The sequence below is a fragment of the Necator americanus genome, chromosome II, assembly GCF_031761385.1.
Source record: "Necator americanus strain Aroian chromosome II, whole genome shotgun sequence".
Classification (NCBI taxonomy): Eukaryota; Metazoa; Nematoda; class Chromadorea; order Rhabditida; family Ancylostomatidae; genus Necator; species Necator americanus.
The window spans coordinates 29,230,061-29,248,080 of NC_087372.1; the positions used below are offsets into that span (position 1 = coordinate 29,230,061).

The 18,020-nt window shown below is 44.8% G+C and overlaps 6 protein-coding genes across 9 annotated transcripts in view; 3 read left to right on the plus strand and 3 right to left on the minus strand.

Moving 5' to 3' along the window:
• RB195_019850 (uncharacterized protein) overlaps positions 1–3,958 on the minus strand; it is a gene marked incomplete at both ends in the record, with an annotated part of 25,275 nt that extends 21,317 nt beyond the window's left edge. The window contains 3 exons of one of the 2 annotated variants that reach the window (XM_064187886.1): positions 1,825–1,966; positions 2,659–2,756; positions 3,772–3,958. In XM_064187886.1, the coding sequence (XP_064043767.1) occupies positions 1,825–1,966; positions 2,659–2,756; positions 3,772–3,958 (427 nt within the window). The remainder of the gene's footprint in view (positions 1–1,824; positions 1,967–2,658; positions 2,757–3,771) is intronic. The other variant, XM_064187888.1, reaches the window with a different exon arrangement.
• Positions 3,959–4,092: 134 nt separating this feature from the next.
• Positions 4,093–5,262, plus strand: RB195_019852 (uncharacterized protein; the record flags this gene model as incomplete). The annotated part of the gene is made up of 1 exon (XM_064187890.1): positions 4,093–5,262. One exon carries the CDS (start codon positions 4,093–4,095, stop codon positions 5,260–5,262), a length of 1,170 nt encoding a protein of 389 aa, XP_064043771.1.
• Positions 5,263–5,291: 29 nt separating this feature from the next.
• On the plus strand, positions 5,292–6,338 carry RB195_019853 (uncharacterized protein; the record flags this gene model as incomplete). The annotated part of the gene is made up of 1 exon (XM_064187891.1): positions 5,292–6,338. One exon carries the CDS (start codon positions 5,292–5,294, stop codon positions 6,336–6,338), a length of 1,047 nt encoding a protein of 348 aa, XP_064043772.1.
• Positions 6,339–6,988: 650 nt separating this feature from the next.
• On the minus strand, positions 6,989–8,756 carry RB195_019854 (uncharacterized protein; the record flags this gene model as incomplete). The annotated part of the gene is made up of 3 exons (XM_064187892.1): positions 6,989–7,521; positions 8,580–8,695; positions 8,752–8,756. 3 exons carry the CDS (start codon positions 8,754–8,756, stop codon positions 6,989–6,991), a joined length of 654 nt encoding a protein of 217 aa, XP_064043773.1.
• Positions 8,757–13,400: 4,644 nt separating this feature from the next.
• RB195_019855 (uncharacterized protein) lies at positions 13,401–14,304 on the minus strand (the record flags this gene model as incomplete). The annotated part of the gene is made up of 3 exons (XM_064187893.1): positions 13,401–13,448; positions 13,514–13,617; positions 14,220–14,304. 3 exons carry the CDS (start codon positions 14,302–14,304, stop codon positions 13,401–13,403), a joined length of 237 nt encoding a protein of 78 aa, XP_064043774.1.
• Positions 14,305–15,888: 1,584 nt separating this feature from the next.
• Positions 15,889–17,975, plus strand: RB195_019856 (uncharacterized protein; the record flags this gene model as incomplete). Of its 3 annotated transcripts, XM_064187895.1 has the most annotated exons (4): positions 15,889–15,960; positions 17,269–17,347; positions 17,759–17,862; positions 17,928–17,975. In XM_064187895.1, 4 exons carry the CDS (start codon positions 15,889–15,891, stop codon positions 17,973–17,975), a joined length of 303 nt encoding a protein of 100 aa, XP_064043775.1. The 3 variants fall into 3 exon arrangements, with proteins under 3 accessions (XP_064043775.1, XP_064043776.1, XP_064043777.1); XM_064187894.1 differs by lacking the exons at positions 15,889–15,960; positions 17,269–17,347 and adding an exon at positions 16,412–16,640; XM_064187896.1 differs by lacking the exons at positions 15,889–15,960; positions 17,269–17,347 and adding an exon at positions 17,072–17,156.
• Between the last annotated feature and the right edge of the window lie 45 nt (positions 17,976–18,020).

Consider the following 18,020-nt stretch of genomic DNA (forward strand, 5'->3'; position numbering starts at 1 on the left):
CCAATGTACTCAGCTCCACATAACTGACAGGTGATTAGATAGATAACTCCCGATACCACGCAATCACCTTACGGACGATAGTCTATACCACAACACAAACAACTATCACGCGTCTAAAATGTGATCGGCCCACTTGTCCGGTCCTTTACGTCCTTATCAAGACCCACAAGCTTTCAGCTGCCGAATTTAGTTCAAACAACCCAGGGGATTTCAAGGTTAGGCTTATCATTAGCAATATTGGAGGTCCCACCGACAGAATATCCTGGTTCCTTAACACTATTCTCAGCCAGCTACTCCAATACGTTCCAGCTCATCTCTCAAACGCAAAAATGTCCATAGAGCACCTCCGCAAAGCGCGCCTTGATGGAGATTGTGTCATCGAATCCTTCGATGTCACCTCGCTCTGCACCAACGTCTCCACCGATGCTGCACTACAAGCAACATCAGAGTTGCTTCTCGAACACCATGGGACTCTCAACATGTATGGGTTTGCGATACAGTAAATAATGATGCTGCTAAGCGAATGTCTGAGGTGTTCCGTATTTCGCTGGTCTGGGCAATACTATAGGCAGACTAGAGACTTGGCCATGGAACAAAGACTTGCGCCTACATTAGCCGTTGCTTTCATGTCTAAAATGGAAATACCCCTACTGGAATGCAAACCTCTATTGCACTGCCGATACATAGATGATTGTTGCATTGTATGTCCAACACAAGCTGAAATGGACACTTGCTTCGATCTCTTAAATAAACAATCCCAGTACATAAAGTCCACGAGGGAAAAGCCTAAAGACATTTGGCTGCCGTTTCTCAATGTCCAGGTCCATTTGTGTAGGGGAAATTGGAAAACAAAATGGTATCGAAAACTAAGTTGTAAAAACATTCCGATTCACTACCAATCGGCGCACCCCTGGAGAACCAAAAAGTCAGTCATTGAAAATATGTTTAAGACAGCCGCAACGGTTTCATCTGAGGCTCAAAGGCGCATTGCCTCCATAAACATGGTTAACCACATTGCTCAGTCCAATGGGTGTCCAGCAAAGGTTTCTCATTCAATCGTGGCATTGTTACTAGTTAATCCTAGCGGCGCAACTCTAACAACTGGTGGTCCGCTAACATCATGATTTCTTGGCTATCAACGTGAGCGATGGTCTGCTTTTCTGACATTGCTTTTAAATAATCTGTTTGCTAAATCATATCTTGTGGGATTACGAGGCGTTTGAGAGAGTAGATTACACGTGTCTTTGATTTTTCCGGGCTCTGAAGAAGGCGACGACGCCGAAACGTTAGCCAGAATAAAGATCAATGACAATCTTGGTTCTGCTTAAAAAGTAGTACACAATTAAATTGGTTTAATTGGTTTATGGAAAATAGCACAACAAGAATAAATAATGTATACAGCGGTATTTGTGGGAGGAGTTGCGCATTTTCACCGTAACGCCCATAATCTGTGTTCGGATCCCTATCTAATGGTGGGGAAATTCTGACCAGTAAAGTTGTTTTTTCTAACGCTGCCTTTCACCAAGGTGAGCGTCAAGCTATCTACTTTTGTGGAAGGTACTCTCTGGTATAAAGGCTTACATTTCCGATCACAGCTTCAACTGATCTACTTATCATATTTCTTGAAATTCGAGGGGAAACTGCAGATCTTTTTTATAAGACGGATAAGGAGCGAGCCTATTTAGCGTATCTACCCCTCAACGAATATTTTCGAGGTTGGCTGAATCCCGTCAGCAATGGATTCGACAAATTTTTGTATGTGGGCCTCGGAGCAAACTGCTGACATCCTGCATTTATTACTCATGAAATCAGGCCTGCACCTACCTCCACCGTTGCGAATGAGTCTGAAGTGCATACTACATAACAACTTGGGACAAAGAACACAATGCACAAGAAACCAATTGATTCCAGATTTAGTGGCAACAACATTTCTTGGTGCTCCCAGCTCGTGCTCAACGTTTTCAAGCTGCAAGTTTTTTTTTTAAATGACTACGTGACCAAGTTAAACTCTGTTTAGTTGCATCTATTGGATATATTCGAGAGGAAAGTTCATTCTGCGGTATTTCGAGAAGATTTATGGACGAATTGTCTTACTTATTAATGCGATTGGAATGCGCCAATACGTTCGACTTCGATTTAGAGTCGTTTGAGGTTATAATGGACCATGCCGACCCGAATTCTGGGGAAGTTAGTAGCGTGAGCAGCCTCTCTCGGAGGGGCACGGTAGAGTTAGTGTAAGCCATAGAGGCGGGATCCCCACTAGCACCACACGGACTACAAAGGTGAGTGGAGCTGGCGAGAGTCTCATCTCGATCGCAACCGCTAGCTACACCACGCCGCTTGGCGTGCACGCAAAGCTACGTAGTAAGGTCAAAACGACGTGAAGCACGGTGCAATTTCGTACGCGTCTTCTCTCGAAGAGGCGCGCTGGAACGTGGCGTTTAGGAGGAACTCTTGCTGACACCACCCATCGCTGCAGTCTGCGATGGTCCCACCTCGGTTCCAACTGCCGCCTCCACCGCGCCGTTTCGAGCGCGTACGCAAATGCATCGTGCTTCAGGTAGTTTTGACCTGACTATACATAATGTGGCGTTATGTGAACGATCGATTTTCTTCCTTTTCTACGTTGGAGCATGATGATAAAAATCCAAGAGTCACCTTGGCACTGTCATACGGAGGAGTCTTCATATTGGGGGACATTGCAACAGTGTCGGCGTTGGCAAATTCGCGCTCACTTCCTTCGAGTTTCGAATGTTCTAAATTAATGAAAATTAACTACTTGGATGCAAGAAAAAAAACACTAGAATAGTAGAGTTAAGACGACATGAAGCAGTGCAGTTGCATAGAGGTAGCACACCACAAATCCGGGGTGGTACGGGTTTAAGGGGGAATTCCGCTCATCTCTCCCTGAATCACTGCAGGCACCCCCGAATACTGTTTTGTATTATGCATTACCAGTCTGAACGTCGAAATAAGGATTTTCCTCCTGTTTTCCCCAAACAATTATCAGAGAAGGATGTTTTAGCATAAAATGACGTGAAAGACATCTTCCTACCGATAAAGATAACGTTCCACATGAGATCACATAAACATCTTGCTACTATTCAAGCAGCCGTCTGCATGCGGGTTTCCACTTTATGAGAACGGCATGCTACTAACTTGAGGCGAACGAAGAAGAAAATAGACATGCGGAAGAGTCGTAAAGGTGAAAAGTAAAGCGCCCAATCGCAACGGCTATGAAACGGCAGCGATCATCTATCTTTTGCGTCTTGCACACGAAGTTATCGCGCACAATATCGACGCCAGTGGACCCGTCGCACCCCCTTTTATAGGTATTTGACGCCGGTGGACCCGTCGCACCCCCTTCTATAGGTATCTGACGCCGGTGGACCCGTCGCAGCCCCTTTTATAGGCATCTGGCGCCGGTGGACCTGTCGGACCCGCTTCTATAAGTCTGGAGCCGGGGGACCAATCTGACGCCGGTGGACCCGCCGCATCCCCCTTTTTGAATTTCGTGACTGACACACACACACAGACAGACACACGTGACAGAATAAGCCCGTTATTATATATCATGATCATGATATTGCAGCGCACCCCACGGATCTCCCTCACTAGAGGGATCACAGCCGGTTAGTCGCGAGGCTACGTGGCGCGTCCCCCGGTGGCGGATAGGGAGCTAATCGCGGACCAAAAGCGACCTTGTGTTTGCCCAGAGACGCAGGTGGATTCAGGGGATGGACTCCCTGTTTCTGCTGAGTCAGGACTGACTCATGACATCTTTGTATCCCGCACGTCGGTCCGGCCAAACGCCTGCAATCAAGTGACTGGGAGGTGCAAGGGAGGCGGTTTGGAGTCGCCTCCAACAAATAAGCTCCACATGTCCACTCCGGGAGAACGGAAGTTCTCCCATAAATTTCCATTTCCCCATGGGACTAGAGGCTTGCAACCTGCCCATGGGTTTTAAAATTTTTACGCAAAACACAGTAATGGAAAGAGCCTCCTGATTCCGGGCGAAAGCCTGGTACGGTAGCGCCACATAGGACGGCGCTGCAGGAGTCATTTAGGCTACCAAAACGGAAAAGGACTAGAATGGCGATCTGTACTTATAACGCACGTACGCGTGCATCGGAAGCGGCCATCGAAGATCTGATGATGCAAGCCAAGAAGATCAAGTACGACGTCATCGGACTGACCGAGACGAGACGATGTCACCCTCTCAACACCGTATATGAAACTGGAGAAGAACTGTTCTTAGGAACATGCGACAGCAGAGGTGTTGGTGGAGTTGGCGTCCTCGTCAACACGAGTATGGCAAAGAACACCGACTCTTTCGAACAACTTGCGACCCGAATCGGACGTCTGCGGATGAGAAGATGTGGTCCAACACCAGCTTTGACTATCTTCGTCGCTTACGCTCCAACATCAAGCTGCGAAGAAGTCGAAACTTTCTATATGGAAATGGAGAAGTTCTACCGAGAAGATCATGCTTTCTACAAGGTCATAATTGGCGATTTCAACGCCAAAGTTGGCCCAAGAAGAACGCCGGAGGAACTTCACATTGGGACCCACGGCCTGCAATGGAACGACCAGGGGGAGAGGCTCTCCGAGTTCATCATGACGACTAAGACCATCCATGGGAACTCGCAATTCCAGAAGCCCTCCTCTCTACGCTGGACGTGGGAGTCACCCGGTGGAGGGTACCGTAATGAAATAGACCACATCATCGTAAGTAAAAGATTCTGCCTGACGGACGTCGCTGTTGTACCAAAGTTCTATACGGGATCGGACCATCGCCTCCTCCAAGGAAGATTTTCCTTCACAAGGAGAGCAGAGAAAGCCGCCAAGTTCAGAGAGAGAAATCCCAGGTCTACCATCAACTGGGATCTCTTCGCTACGCTAGCCGGCTCTTGGGAAGATTCTGCAATGGACAGCATCGACGAGGAATATGACCGGCTTGTTGAACACCCTCACGACTGCGCGAAGAAGACTGAGAGTTTTAAAACCACCAAGAGGCGCCTGTCTATTAAAACTTTTGAGCTGATACGCCAGCGTGGAGCAGCACGAGCCGCAGGGAACCAAGAACTCACGTCCGAGCTCGCAAGGCTTTGTAGAGAGGTGATAAAGGAGGACCTTAAAGAGAGAAGAGCAGAAGTGCTAAAGCATTTCTGCTCTTCTCTCTTTAAGGTCCTGAAGCTGCAGAGGCGGGGAAAAACATCAGCTATGCCCGTCGAGACTTCGCCAGTCGCAAGACAAGGATGACTGCTCTCCGGAACCCAAAGGGAACAGCCATGGCATCGAGAAGGGAGATGGAGAAAATCATCTACGATTTCTACTCTGATCTCTTCGACAGCCATGTCCACTTGCCTCCTCACCATCTGAGGGAATACGGACAAGTTATTCCAGAGGTTCTCCCGTCCGAAATACGACATGCTATCATGTCGGTAAAAAATCGTACGGCACTCGGTCCCGACAGAATAAGACCAGAACACCTGAAGAGCCTTCCGCCAGTACTCATCAACACCCTGGCGAGGCTCTTTACACGTTATCTGTCGGAATGCAAGGTTCCTAAACAGTGGAAGACCAGCAAGACCGTGTTGTTGTATAAAAAGGGAGATCCACATGACATCGGTAACTATCGTCCAATCTGCCAACTGTCCGTCATCTACAAGCTCTTTACAAGAGTGATCCTTAATAGGATTGAAAAAGTCTTGGATGAAGGACAGCCATGCGAGCAAGCAGGGTTTCGAAAAGGATTCAGCACGATTGACCACATTCACACCGTTTCGAAACTCATCGAGGTATCACGAGAGTACAAGATACCGCTCTGTCTCACCTTCATCGACTTAAAGAAGGCCTTCGACTCAGTTGAGACGGAAGCGGTCGTGGAAGCCTTGGACAACCAAGGCGTTCCTACTCAGTACATAAAGGTACTTCGAGAGTTGTACAGTAACTTCACGACCGGAATTTCGCCATTCTACAAGAACAAGAACATTGACGTGAAGAGGGGGTCCGATACAGTTTCACCCAAAATATTCACAGCCACCCTCGAGAACGCAATGCGAAAGTTGGAATGGGACGACATGGGAGTGAAGGTTGATGGTCGGCAGCTGCACCATTTGCGCTTTGCTGATGACATCGTACTGATAACACCTAGCATCAGCCAAGCGGAACGAATGCTGACCGAATTCGACGAAACATGTGGATGCATCGGTCTTCAGCTGAATCTACAAAAGACGATGTTCATGCGGAACGGATGGGTCTCGAATGCCCCATTCATGCTCAACGGAACAAACATATCCGAATGCACCAGCTACGTCTATCTGGGTCGGAACTGAACATGATGAACGACCTGACCCCCGAGCTGGGCAGGAGGAGACGAGCGGCTTGGGGAGCGTACAAGAGCATCGAGGATGTAGTGAAGAAGACCAGGAACACCCGGCTCCGTGCTCACCTCTTCAACACTATCGTACTTCCTGTTTTGACCTATGCTTCGGAAACCTGGGCATTTCGCAAGCAGGAAGAAAACGCGGTGAGCGTCATTGAACACGCAATTGAGAGAGTGGTGCTAGGAGTATCCCGTTTCACGCGAGTGAGGGACGGGATTCGAAGTTCTCTCCTACGTCAAGATCGAAGATTAGAGACGCCGCCGCGTTTGCCAAGGAAAGTAAAATAAGGTAGGCCGGACACGTGATGCACTTTAATGACAACCGTTGGACCAGAGCCGTGAGCGACTGGGTTCCCCGCGATATTAAGCGCACTACAGGAAGACCGCCGACCCGATGGTCAGATTTCTTTACCAAGTCCTTCAAAGAAAAATATGATGCTCTTCGTGTCCCACGCGAAAGGAGGAACCACTGGGCTACTCTGGCACGCGATCGGGACAAATGGAAGAATTATTGGCGCCCGCTCGACCAGTTCGAAGATCAACGGGAGTCAAGGTGATCAAGGTGATTGCAGCGCGCCACCGTTGCACGCGTAGCGTCCCCTACTGCCGATCGGAGCAATCCAAATTGATTTTCGACGAGTCGCAGGGAGGAGGCGGTGCTAGGGGTGGAGAATTGCAATAGATGGTGTCGTACAAAACTGGAGGCGGCTGTTTGCAGTGATGCAGGGAGAGGTAAGCGGAACTACCCTCGTCTCCATAACATACGACCCCGTATATAGATACTCCACCTGAAATCCGCACCGCCTCAGATTCGTGGTATGCTGCTACGAATCTGGCAGCAAGCGGCTGTGCTCTAAGCGGTGCAGTGGAGACAGCTGTTAGGATCGAGGTGTGACCATCGCGATCTGCAGCGAGGAATGGTGCTAACAGGGGTCCTCCCTCGATCCTAACCGCTTTGCTCCACCGCAACTCTTCAAACGCAGCCGCATATGAACTGCACTGTGTCGTATTGACCCTACCATAGTTGACAAATATTTCAAAGACCAGTACAGAAGAGCTGAGCGTAGTTAAAATATGAGGAGTGCTCCGTTTGGTTAGTCCCTCTGAGATTGCATCAGCACGTTCGACCTCAGCTGGGAATCATTGAGGTTAGTTAATTTGTATGTGTTCTATGTGGGCGGGTGTAGTCGTAGTCGGTAAGAGGTTCAGCTGTGACTGCACCATAGATGGTTGGAATCCACCCTAATCCCAACAAAGGCCTTCATCTCTCTGAGATCAAGCACAAACTTGCCTAGAAGAATAAAATATTGACTTGACACATCGGTTCGCCACCGCATGTCATTGTAACGCTACAGAAGCGATGTTGACCAACCCGTGTACTTTATCCTTCTATGTCCTATGACCTGTGAGAGCAAGCGCTGTACCAATCCAGTTTTCCTAACAGGCAAATCTGGCAATAATTCGTCGAAGCAAGAGCGATGAAAGCTTGTTTGTTTTTGAACGTTGTCTGCTTGCCCTCAACCTCGCAGGATTATTATTGTTATCTAATACCATTGCCCCGGTGCGTCAAGAAGGTGATATACTAGGAACTCAAGTTTTTCTTAAAGGTGGCAAAATATGGAATCTCTAAAGTGTAATTAACTCACTGAAGAATAACTAATTCTAAAATAAAGCAAAAGTAACCGTTATGAACTCAGGAGAATAAGGAAAAAGCAAAACAATTCATATGGAGGAAACCTTAAACAGGTACAGTTAAACAAAACAGGTACTTAGACAGGCGCTGACTTGCGATGCAATCCCGGAAGCGGTTGCTGGGGGACCCTGGCCAATCGCAGCACTGTGATTAACGGAGGCCAAAGTCGCTACTTTGAGTGGGGCTACGTACGCAATTACGCGAGAACTCAAATCGCTTCTACTGACTATATGCAACTATTAATGAGGCAGTTTTCCACATGTATTGTGTACTACTTCAGAAAAGAGGAGTATTGTCTTCTAGAATCAGTCTGTTACAATGGAGAAGGTACGAAGCAGAGACGAAGCGTTCGTGCAGCAGATCACACATTCAATTGAACATATAATATTTAGCACCGACTACACATACAATCGCACGATCCACCAATCATGCAACACCTTCGCCTTCAAAAACTGAAAAATAAAAAGGAATTAGAATTCATAAGTTGTTTTGATGAACCTGCTGAATCCTCGTCAGTTCTACGCATATATTTTAGTATAAGATGTTTTGCTACATCGTTTTCTTTCTCTTTCCACCCTGCTACATCTTCCACTCTGATATCTTGTTCCACAAAGCTAAGAAATGAGAAGTATTGAGGAGTAACTAAAACAAAAATTGGATAAGTGCTCACTGCATCTCACTCAACCAAACACTGAGGGTGCACTGAAATGAATTATTCACCATAGTGGAGATATCTTACAAACAAAATGAACTCTATCATGCAATGATAGTTGTGAACATAAATCGAAGATGTTATCTACTTCATTTGATCTGTGCTATTACGAGCGGTAGAATCGAATTTCTTCCTTCAGAGGGTGCGTAGGGGACAGGATAGAGAGAAGCAAAGCAGCAAGAATACTGGACTAGGATTACATGACGTCAGGTTGGTGCTTCAGCGTCGAACAGCAGAAGGGAGTAATCAAGTCCGTAGCAGTAATGAGATGGAGTTCGATTGATGCATCGACGGTAGAAGACATAGTTGGGTCAAAACGACATGAAGCACGGTGCAATTGCGTAAGTGGTTGCGCTCGAAGCGATGCGGTGGAGCGTAGCGGTTAGGATCGAGCGGAGACCCTTGTCTTCATCGTTAATTGCTGTAGTTCGCGATGTTCCCATCACGACCAGCCACTTATGAAACTGCACCGATGCTTTGTCCTTACATTGGCAGCTGACTGTAAATACTGGATACGATTTTGCACGATTTGAGCCAGCGAAGCGAACCCAATGTCATCGGGCACTGTCAGGAACCGCAAAAAAAAACTCAAACTCATTTTTCATTTTTTCATCATTAAGACTTGCTCAAGGAGCACACTCGTTCCATTTTCAAAAATGTAGAGAATAAGACCTTTTTATCATTTCGTGGCTTGTGTAGCCCATCCCAGCTAGACTATTTTCGCTGTACAGCTTATATGCATCTAAGTATTCGACGCTTTGTCCTCATATTGACAGTTAAAGGCAGCATACCACGAATCGGGGTGGCAAGGATTTCAGGTGGAGTATCCGTATACGGATTCTTACTACTAACACTACCGTGACCGGTTGGTAGCTCCCTGCTTCCCCTCACGTATCTTCGCATCAGTCGCCTGGACAACCTTATGCTGAAATACTAGTCCATCATGCTGAATCTCCGGATTGGTACTATCAACTGCCGCACCCTGAGCTCCAGGACAAGAATCGCCGCGTTGGAAGAGGCCACAATGGAGGTACCTTTCGATATCATCGGATTATGCAGTACACAAAGCAGAGGATACGAAGTTTTAAAATTGCAGTTAAGCGGTCATATGATTTTCTTTTCCGACTCAACAGGGTTTCTGGTCAATAAGAAATGGATTAATTGTTGTTTATTTCCCCTCTTTGTGACAGAGTCTCATACATCGACATTCTCACAAAAACCAGCCGCTTTCGTGTAATTCAAGTGTACGGACCAACGACTGACTACGCCGACAGCGAATACGTCGATTTCCCTCAAATTGTTTCTGAAGCACTGCTATCACGTTTCCAAAGTCCTCCACAAATTAGATATTCCACATACAAATTTGTCGTTGGAGACTTCAATGGTAAAGTCGGATGTAGAGAATTGGGAGGGAACTTTATAGAACCATACGAACCGAAGAGGAAACACATTGGCTAGTTTCTGTTCGGAAAATGAGCTTTATCTGATGAATAATCGCTTCCCAAAAAGGCTTTCCAAAAAATGGACATGGATATCTCCTAATATGAAAACAAGAAACGCCATCGATTTTGTTTTATCAACGAATCCCTCCATTTTCCTTGACATGGACATAATCGGTCGGTTTCACTTCGATAGTGATCATCGGCTCGTCATGGCAAAAATTCGTCTGCCGTCTCAATTCCATTGCTTTCTAAATAACTCCAAGTGTAAGACAGTTTTGAATAGATCTATTTTCCGTTCTAATTTGAAGCAACTCGCAACTGCCGCCGATCTAAGTAATTATGAGCAACTGAAAGCTACAATAACAATAGCCACTGCTGTTGCTACATCCAGGACAAAAGAGACCCACATTTCCGACACGACAAGAAAACTGTATGAAATTTGACATCGACTTTTACATCAACATCTGTATCTACATCTGCTAAAAACGCTGTGGAATTTTCAATTGTCAGCAAAGCACTGCGACTCTCTTTGAAAACAGACATTGAGCAGAAACATCTGATGCGATTACATCAAGCAATCTCTAGAAGTGTTAGCCTTCGAAGAGCTCTACTGGCGAACCAAATCTTCACAAAAACATTGACACAACTGAGGAAAGAAGAGTCGCGGGATCTCCTGCTGACGTCGCCAAAGCAGTCGAAAAATTCTATAACCAGTTATTCTCCTCAGAAAGATTACCTGCATCAATACCATGGTATCAACTTGACGATGTGCCACCAAAGGACCAAATTTGATCACACCCGAATCACTGATAACGGGATATGATATGGTCAAAGATTCCTTGATCAAACTTTTTAATGACTGTCTTGAGAGAGAAAAGCTTCCGATTACGCTTCCCGATTCTTCAATACTGTTGTTGTTTAAAAAAGGGGAACAACTTGATATCAACAACTACCGTCCAATTGCACTGCTGTCCGTCATATATAAAGTATTTAGTTCGGTCATTTTACAAAGAATGATGGCTTCCCTAGAAATCAATCAACCCATCGAACAAGCTGGCCTTCGACGCAACTTTTTCACCTTAGATCACATTCACGTCATTAACCAATTGGTAGAGAAAAGCCTTAAGTACAATTTTCCGCTGTACATAGCTTTCGTTGACTACTCAAAAGCTTTTGGTTCTGTGGAACATAACATGATATAGACATCACTACATCGACAAAGAGTTCATCCTAAGATAATTCGTCTTCTTTCGAACATCTACACATCTGCTTCTGTAACATTTGAAATATGTGGCAATCAAGTTCCTATCTACGTAAGACGAGGTGTTCGACAAGAAGATCCAATCTCTCCTGCTCTCTTCACTGCCGTTTTGGAAACCGTCTTCCGTAGCTTAGATTGGAGAAACAGAGCTATCAACATAAATGGGCTCCGTTTAAGACATCTCAGGTACGCTGATGATGTAGTTCTCTTCGCGCACAAACCACAAGAACTCCAATTAATGCTTCAAGAAATGAGCGACAAAAGCCAAATTGCGGGACTGAGAATGAATTTTTCTAAGACTCTTGTCATTACCAATTCCGAAGAAATACCGATCTCAACTGATGGATCTCCTATACATTACTGCAGCAACTTTGTTTATCTTGGTCAATGCATACCCTTTAATAGAAATCTAACAACTGAGCTAAATAGACGAATTCGCTCTGGCTGGAACTCATTCAACCGATTCCGTACATATTTCACAAGTAGAAGATTTCCAACGAAATTTAAACGTCGACTTTATACAAAATGTGTGGAACCTTGTCTCAACGGCAAATAATGAGAAGAATGCTCGGTGTAACTCTTCTTATGCATCGTACGAACTTGTGGCTGGAAAATACTGCAAAACTCCCAGATATCAGGGCTAGAGCGATTGAAAGAAAGTGGACGTAGGCCAGAAAAATGTGTAGTGCAAAGGACAACCGATGGACGAAGATGATTACCGAATGGAGGCCATGGATTTGGAAACGATAAGTTGGCCGACCAAAAACAAGATGAAGAGATTCGTTCGTATCGGAGTTTGGAGAATCATGGATGCGAACCGCCAATACTGATGTGAGCAGATGGAGACAAAGCATGCAACGACGCATTGTAACATTGTGATATCGTTCAATGAATAAATAAATCCGTATACGGGGTCATAGACTATGGAGACTGGGGTAGTTCCGCTCATCTCTTCCTGAATCACTGCAAGCAGCCGGTCTCTAAATGCTGTTTTGAACAATGCCTTCTATTGCAGCGCGTCTCCCTTGCACGCGTAGTGTCCCTTACTGCCTATTGGGGCAGTCCCAATTGATTTTCGACGAATCGCAGGGGAATAGATGGCGTCGTATAAAACTGGCTGTTTGCGGTGGTGCAGGGAGAGAGTGAGTGGAACTATCCCCGTCTCCATAATCTACGACCCCATGTACGGATACTCCATCCGAAATCCGCACCATCTCAGATTCGTGCTGCCTTTAACTGTAAATGGTGGATACGAGTTTGCATGGTTTGAGCTAGCGAAGCGAACTGATGTCATCGGACCTTTTTATCATTTCGTGGCTTGTGTAGTCCATCCCAGCTAAACTATTTTCGTTGAACAGCTTTCGAGTTTTCTTCAGTCATTTGTTCAAACATCACACGGTTTTATTTCAAAGACAAATATTGGTACGAGACTTTACGACCACCCTTGCTCTCATCCTTGTCTTTCGAAACCCTGTTGGGAAAGTCCCGACCTGCTTCCCTTCTCATAGTGGTGGACATCGTACATACAAACATCGACGCACAGTCATAGACGTGTAATCAAGAGCCTACGTAATTGTAAAGAATACGTATGTGAGAGAAGAAATAAGTAGCCAACTTAATAGATGGTCGTCCAAAAGAGGTGCTTATTTGTCTTGGAACTCAGACAGTTTGTGTAATAAGCCTAAGATACTTGTGCACCAAATGAACTATGAACCTCTAACATCTAACGAAATTAAAAATTGAGAACGTGACACCGACGCTGGTCATTGGTGCTTTCGTTCGTAGATAACTGCAACAACCGAACAGTCATGTCATCTCTCCTTTTATAGCTATCTCAAATGTCGTATTTCGCTCATATGGATTGGTTGTGTGAAGCAGATGCATCATGAATATTTATTCAGCGTTTACTGTGGTGAATCTGTGGGGAAACCGCCCATCCAAGGTCTGTTTATCTGAAGTTATCAAAACACTAACCAAGAGAAACTGAATAGAATGAAGGAAGAACTTTAAAACTAACCGAACCCTTCTTATCTCCAGCCGCAGCAGCCTCAAAGACTCCTGCGCAGATCAAAGCGACGAAGAAAAGAATGAAAGACCACTTCATTTCCTGCGGTTTTGAATCTGCAACTATCAGGGATTAGTTGAAAGAACACGCAAGTGATAAATTTTGTCTAGCTGGTATTCTTAGCATAATGGATTAAGTGCTTGGCGTTTATCAATCCTTCAGGCATACGTAAGTACGTCCAACATCAATTCTTAATTGTAAAGATCTATAAACGCATATGCGGCCTATACAATAAGGGGCCGACTGATATATCAGATGAGAGGGGTTGTTCTCTCATACAATTCTATTACGAGTTCGTCGATCCGGAGTAGTGGATCGTCTGGTTGCCCATAGGCAATTTCAGCCATCGACTGTACAGGCGCAGTGGTGACCTTCTGCCATTGCGTTACACGTGTTTTTCCAGTTTTCGCAATATTTAGGAATGGAGCACAGTAGGCGTGTGTACTGGTAAAAGGACACTGCTATACCTATTGCGATGGTAAACGGTTCGATACTTCCTAAAGCCAAGTCCTCCGATACACCACATTTGTAGGTTTGGGTTGTCTTCTGCAGATAACTGCGCAAGTGGGATGCACATTGGTAGTTTACAGTTCTGAGTAGAAGTGTTGGCGCACTCCAAAGGAATTGGTTGACGCCGAGCACTTCATCCTTTCATTACTTGTAGAACGTGTGTAGTTCAGAGAAGTGTAAGATGGAAAAGGAGCGAAGAGGACGAACAGGTGGAAAGTGCTGAGAAGAGACATGACTGGCTATTTGAACGGTTTTCTAGATATGGACTTAGTACGAATTGATTGACAGATACATTCGTAGATTTGCATATGATAGCCGTGTTGCTTCTTAATTTAAATATAATATTCTTCGTTGCCCATGAAAACGTGGCAGGAATGGAAAAGAACTTTGAAACATTCAGAAAAAAGAAATAAACTGTAGCTTTGCGAAGCCTTCCTTCACCTATGCAACCTTTGGGAGGGCGGGAAAGAACAATTGTTTTAGATTAGGTTCACATCAAGTTAATGACACCAGGTCTGCCATGTAATAGATGCGGTGTCTAGGACTTAACAAGTCTAAGGCTTGAAAACAAGCTCTTGGCTTAGTAGCTCTAGCTCACATCATCATCATCATTCTGCCTCGCTCTCGTAAGTATTGCAGTCGGATCAAAACGACCGAAACAGGTGCGCACATCCGTGAGTGGTTAGGATTGGGATCCTCGCTAGCTCCAACCGTTACGCGATTGCGCTAGGAGCTAGATCGTTCTACCCCAACCGCCGATGGAGTTGCGAAAATGAATCGACTCCTGATTCCTTCGGAATTCACAGAGTAGTGGTAAGGTTCTTGAAGTCGTTTGAAGAGTAACGTCATCCCAGTTCTATAGCAGCCAGAACTGAAAAATGTTGGGAAAGAAAAGAATTAGAGAAGACTGCAGGATATGTAGTTATTTCGTTTTGTTCTTGTTGTTAACCATCGTTCTATAAATGCAGAAGTTCTTACAATTTCTATAGAACATGAACGTCACCCAAATTTTTCTTCATAGTTCCATATCACCTGAAGATTTTGCGAGTGTGTAAAATGTTATCGCGGTGAATGCCAGTATAATTGCAGTAAAACATAAGCCATGTAATAATTCGACATCGTTTTATCCGGAACGAACCATTTGAAAATGCACGTCTATCCGATGTTGAGTAAGAATGTGACAGGGAACCAACACGACGTCTTTGAATAAGTAGATTTTGTAGCTATACTCAAAGTTTTGCTGGAATCCATCAATGAAGCTCCACAACTGTTAAAACTTCGCTTTCTTTTCTGCAGCATAGGTATCGTTAGTGGAAATTTCGAGCCGCACCCGACGTGTTTCTGCACACCATTGCGTTACACGTGTTGTACTGTCGCCCAAATTGATCGTTACGATGACCACTGATCACTCCCTCTTCTGGATTTTTGTGAAGTATTGCGCATTTGTACTGTTCAACTTCCCGACCCCTATTCGCCAGTGAAAAGATTTCGACTTGAGATTTTCGGCGAACGCTGTTGTTAATAAATTAAATGGAACGAATTTTGTTCGAGCAGTAGACGAAGTTTTTTCGCCCATAATGGCTGAAGTAACTAACCTTTCAATACCTTTACCTTTTCATTACCCCGTTATCTTCCATAGGTTCTTAGGCCAAGCTGCACTTAAATGCTCGAACATGAACATACCATCGCTTTCACAAGGAAATTAAAAGCAACCCGTTCGCCAAAACGGAAGAATTCGATAAAATATTTGCAATGGCATAGCTCTGTTGTTGAACCTATAGTGCTACCTCAGCAATAGGTATTCTCAGTCAAGCTAGATGTTAGTCCGGAAAGTGGTTCTTGTACCTTCTTTGGGCGAAGTACAAGTTTTAGCAAATGGTGGCAAAATGGTTGTGGCTCGAAAGTTCCAGTACCAAATCTGTGACGTCTGATAGAAGTGAAATTTTAACAGTTCTGAGATTCACTGACACTGCTGATTTTAGCAAATGTTGGCACATGGTTGCAAACTCTACATTGCATGTATGGCGCGGTCACTTGTTACTAACAGTGCGGATAGCCGTGCAGTTCAAATGGTCGTCCAAAAACGATCTCCAATTTTACATCTTACGTATTCTCAAATATTCTGCATTACGTCGCTAAATTTACATCGCAAATTGTTAGTGATATGCAGCAGACGCATCATGAATATTTATTCAGCGCTTACTTTGGTTTTTCTGTGGGGAAAGCGTCCATCCAAGATCTATACGCCTGGAGAATCAAAACAGGAACCAAGAAAAACTGAATCGAATGAAGAAAGAACTGTAGAACTTCATGACTGATTCTGGCTGCTACAGAACTAGGATGACGTTACTCTTCAAACGACTTCAAGAACTTTGCCACTACTCTGTGAATTCCGAAGGAATCAGGAGTCGATTCATTTTCGCAACTCCATCGGCGGTTGGGGTAGAACGACCTAACTCCAGGCGCAATCGCGTAACGGTTGCTCCCAAAATTTTAATGCTTGGACACACGTTCAGCTCTGCAGACGCATTAGAGTTAGCGAGAATCCTAATCTTAACCATTTACGCAAGTGAGCACCTGTTTCGGTCGTTTTGACCCGACTGCAAAGCTTACGTGCGCGAGGCAGAAGTTGATGTGAGCTAGAGCTACTAAGCCAAGAGCTTGTTTTCAAGCCTTAGACTTGTTAAGTCCTAGACACCGCATCTATTACATGGCAGACCTGGTGTCATTAACTTGATGTGAACCTAATCTAAAACAATTGTTCTTTCCCGCCCTCCCAAAGGTTGCATAGGTGAAGGAAGGCTTCGCAAAGCTACAGTTTATTTCTTTTTTTCTGAATGTTTCAAAGTTCTTTTCCATTCCTGCCACGTTTTCATGGGCAACGAAAAATATTATATTTAAATTAAGAAGCAACACGGCTATCATATGCAAATCTACGAATGTATCTGTCAATCAATTCGTACTAAGTCCATATCTAGAAAACCGTTCAAATAGCCAGTCATGTCTCTTCTCAGCACTTTCCACCTGTTCGTCCTCTTCGCTCCTTTTCCATCTTACACTTCTCTGAACTACACACGTTCTACAAGTAATGAAAGGATGAAGTGCTCGGCGTCAACCAATTCCTTTGGAGTGCGCCAACACTTCTACTCAGAACTGTAAACTACCAATGTGCATCCCACTTGCGCAGTTATCTGCAGAAGACAACCCAAACCTACAAATGTGGTGTATCGGAGGACTTGGCTTTAGGAAGTATCGAACCGTTTACCATCGCAATAGGTATAGCAGTGTCCTTTTACCAGTACACACGCCTACTGTGCTCCATTCCTAAATATTGCGAAAACTGGAAAAACACGTGTAACGCAATGGCAGAAGGTCACCACTGCGCCTGTACAGTCGATGGCTGAAATTGCCTATGGGCAACCAGACGATCCACTACTCCGGATCGACGAACTCGTAATAGAATTGTATGAGAGAACAACCCCTCTCATCTGATATATCAGTCGGCCCCTTATTGTATAGGCCGCATATGCGTTTATAGATCTTTACAATTAAGAATTGATGTTGGACGTACTTACGTATGCCTGAAGGATTGATAAACGCCAAGCACTTAATCCATTATGCTAAGAATACCAGCTAGACAAAATTTATCACTTGCGTGTTCTTTCAACTAATCCCTGATAGTTGCAGATTCAAAACCGCAGGAAATGAAGTGGTCTTTCATTCTTTTCTTCGTCGCTTTGATCTGCGCAGGAGTCTTTGAGGCTGCTGCGGCTGGAGATAAGAAGGGTTCGGTTAGTTTTAAAGTTCTTCCTCCATTCTATTCAGTTTCTCTTGGTTAGTGTTTTGATAACTTCAGATAAACAGACCTTGGATGGGCGGTTTCCCCACAGATTCACCACAGTAAACGCTGAATAAATATTCATGATGCATCTGCTTCACACAACCAATC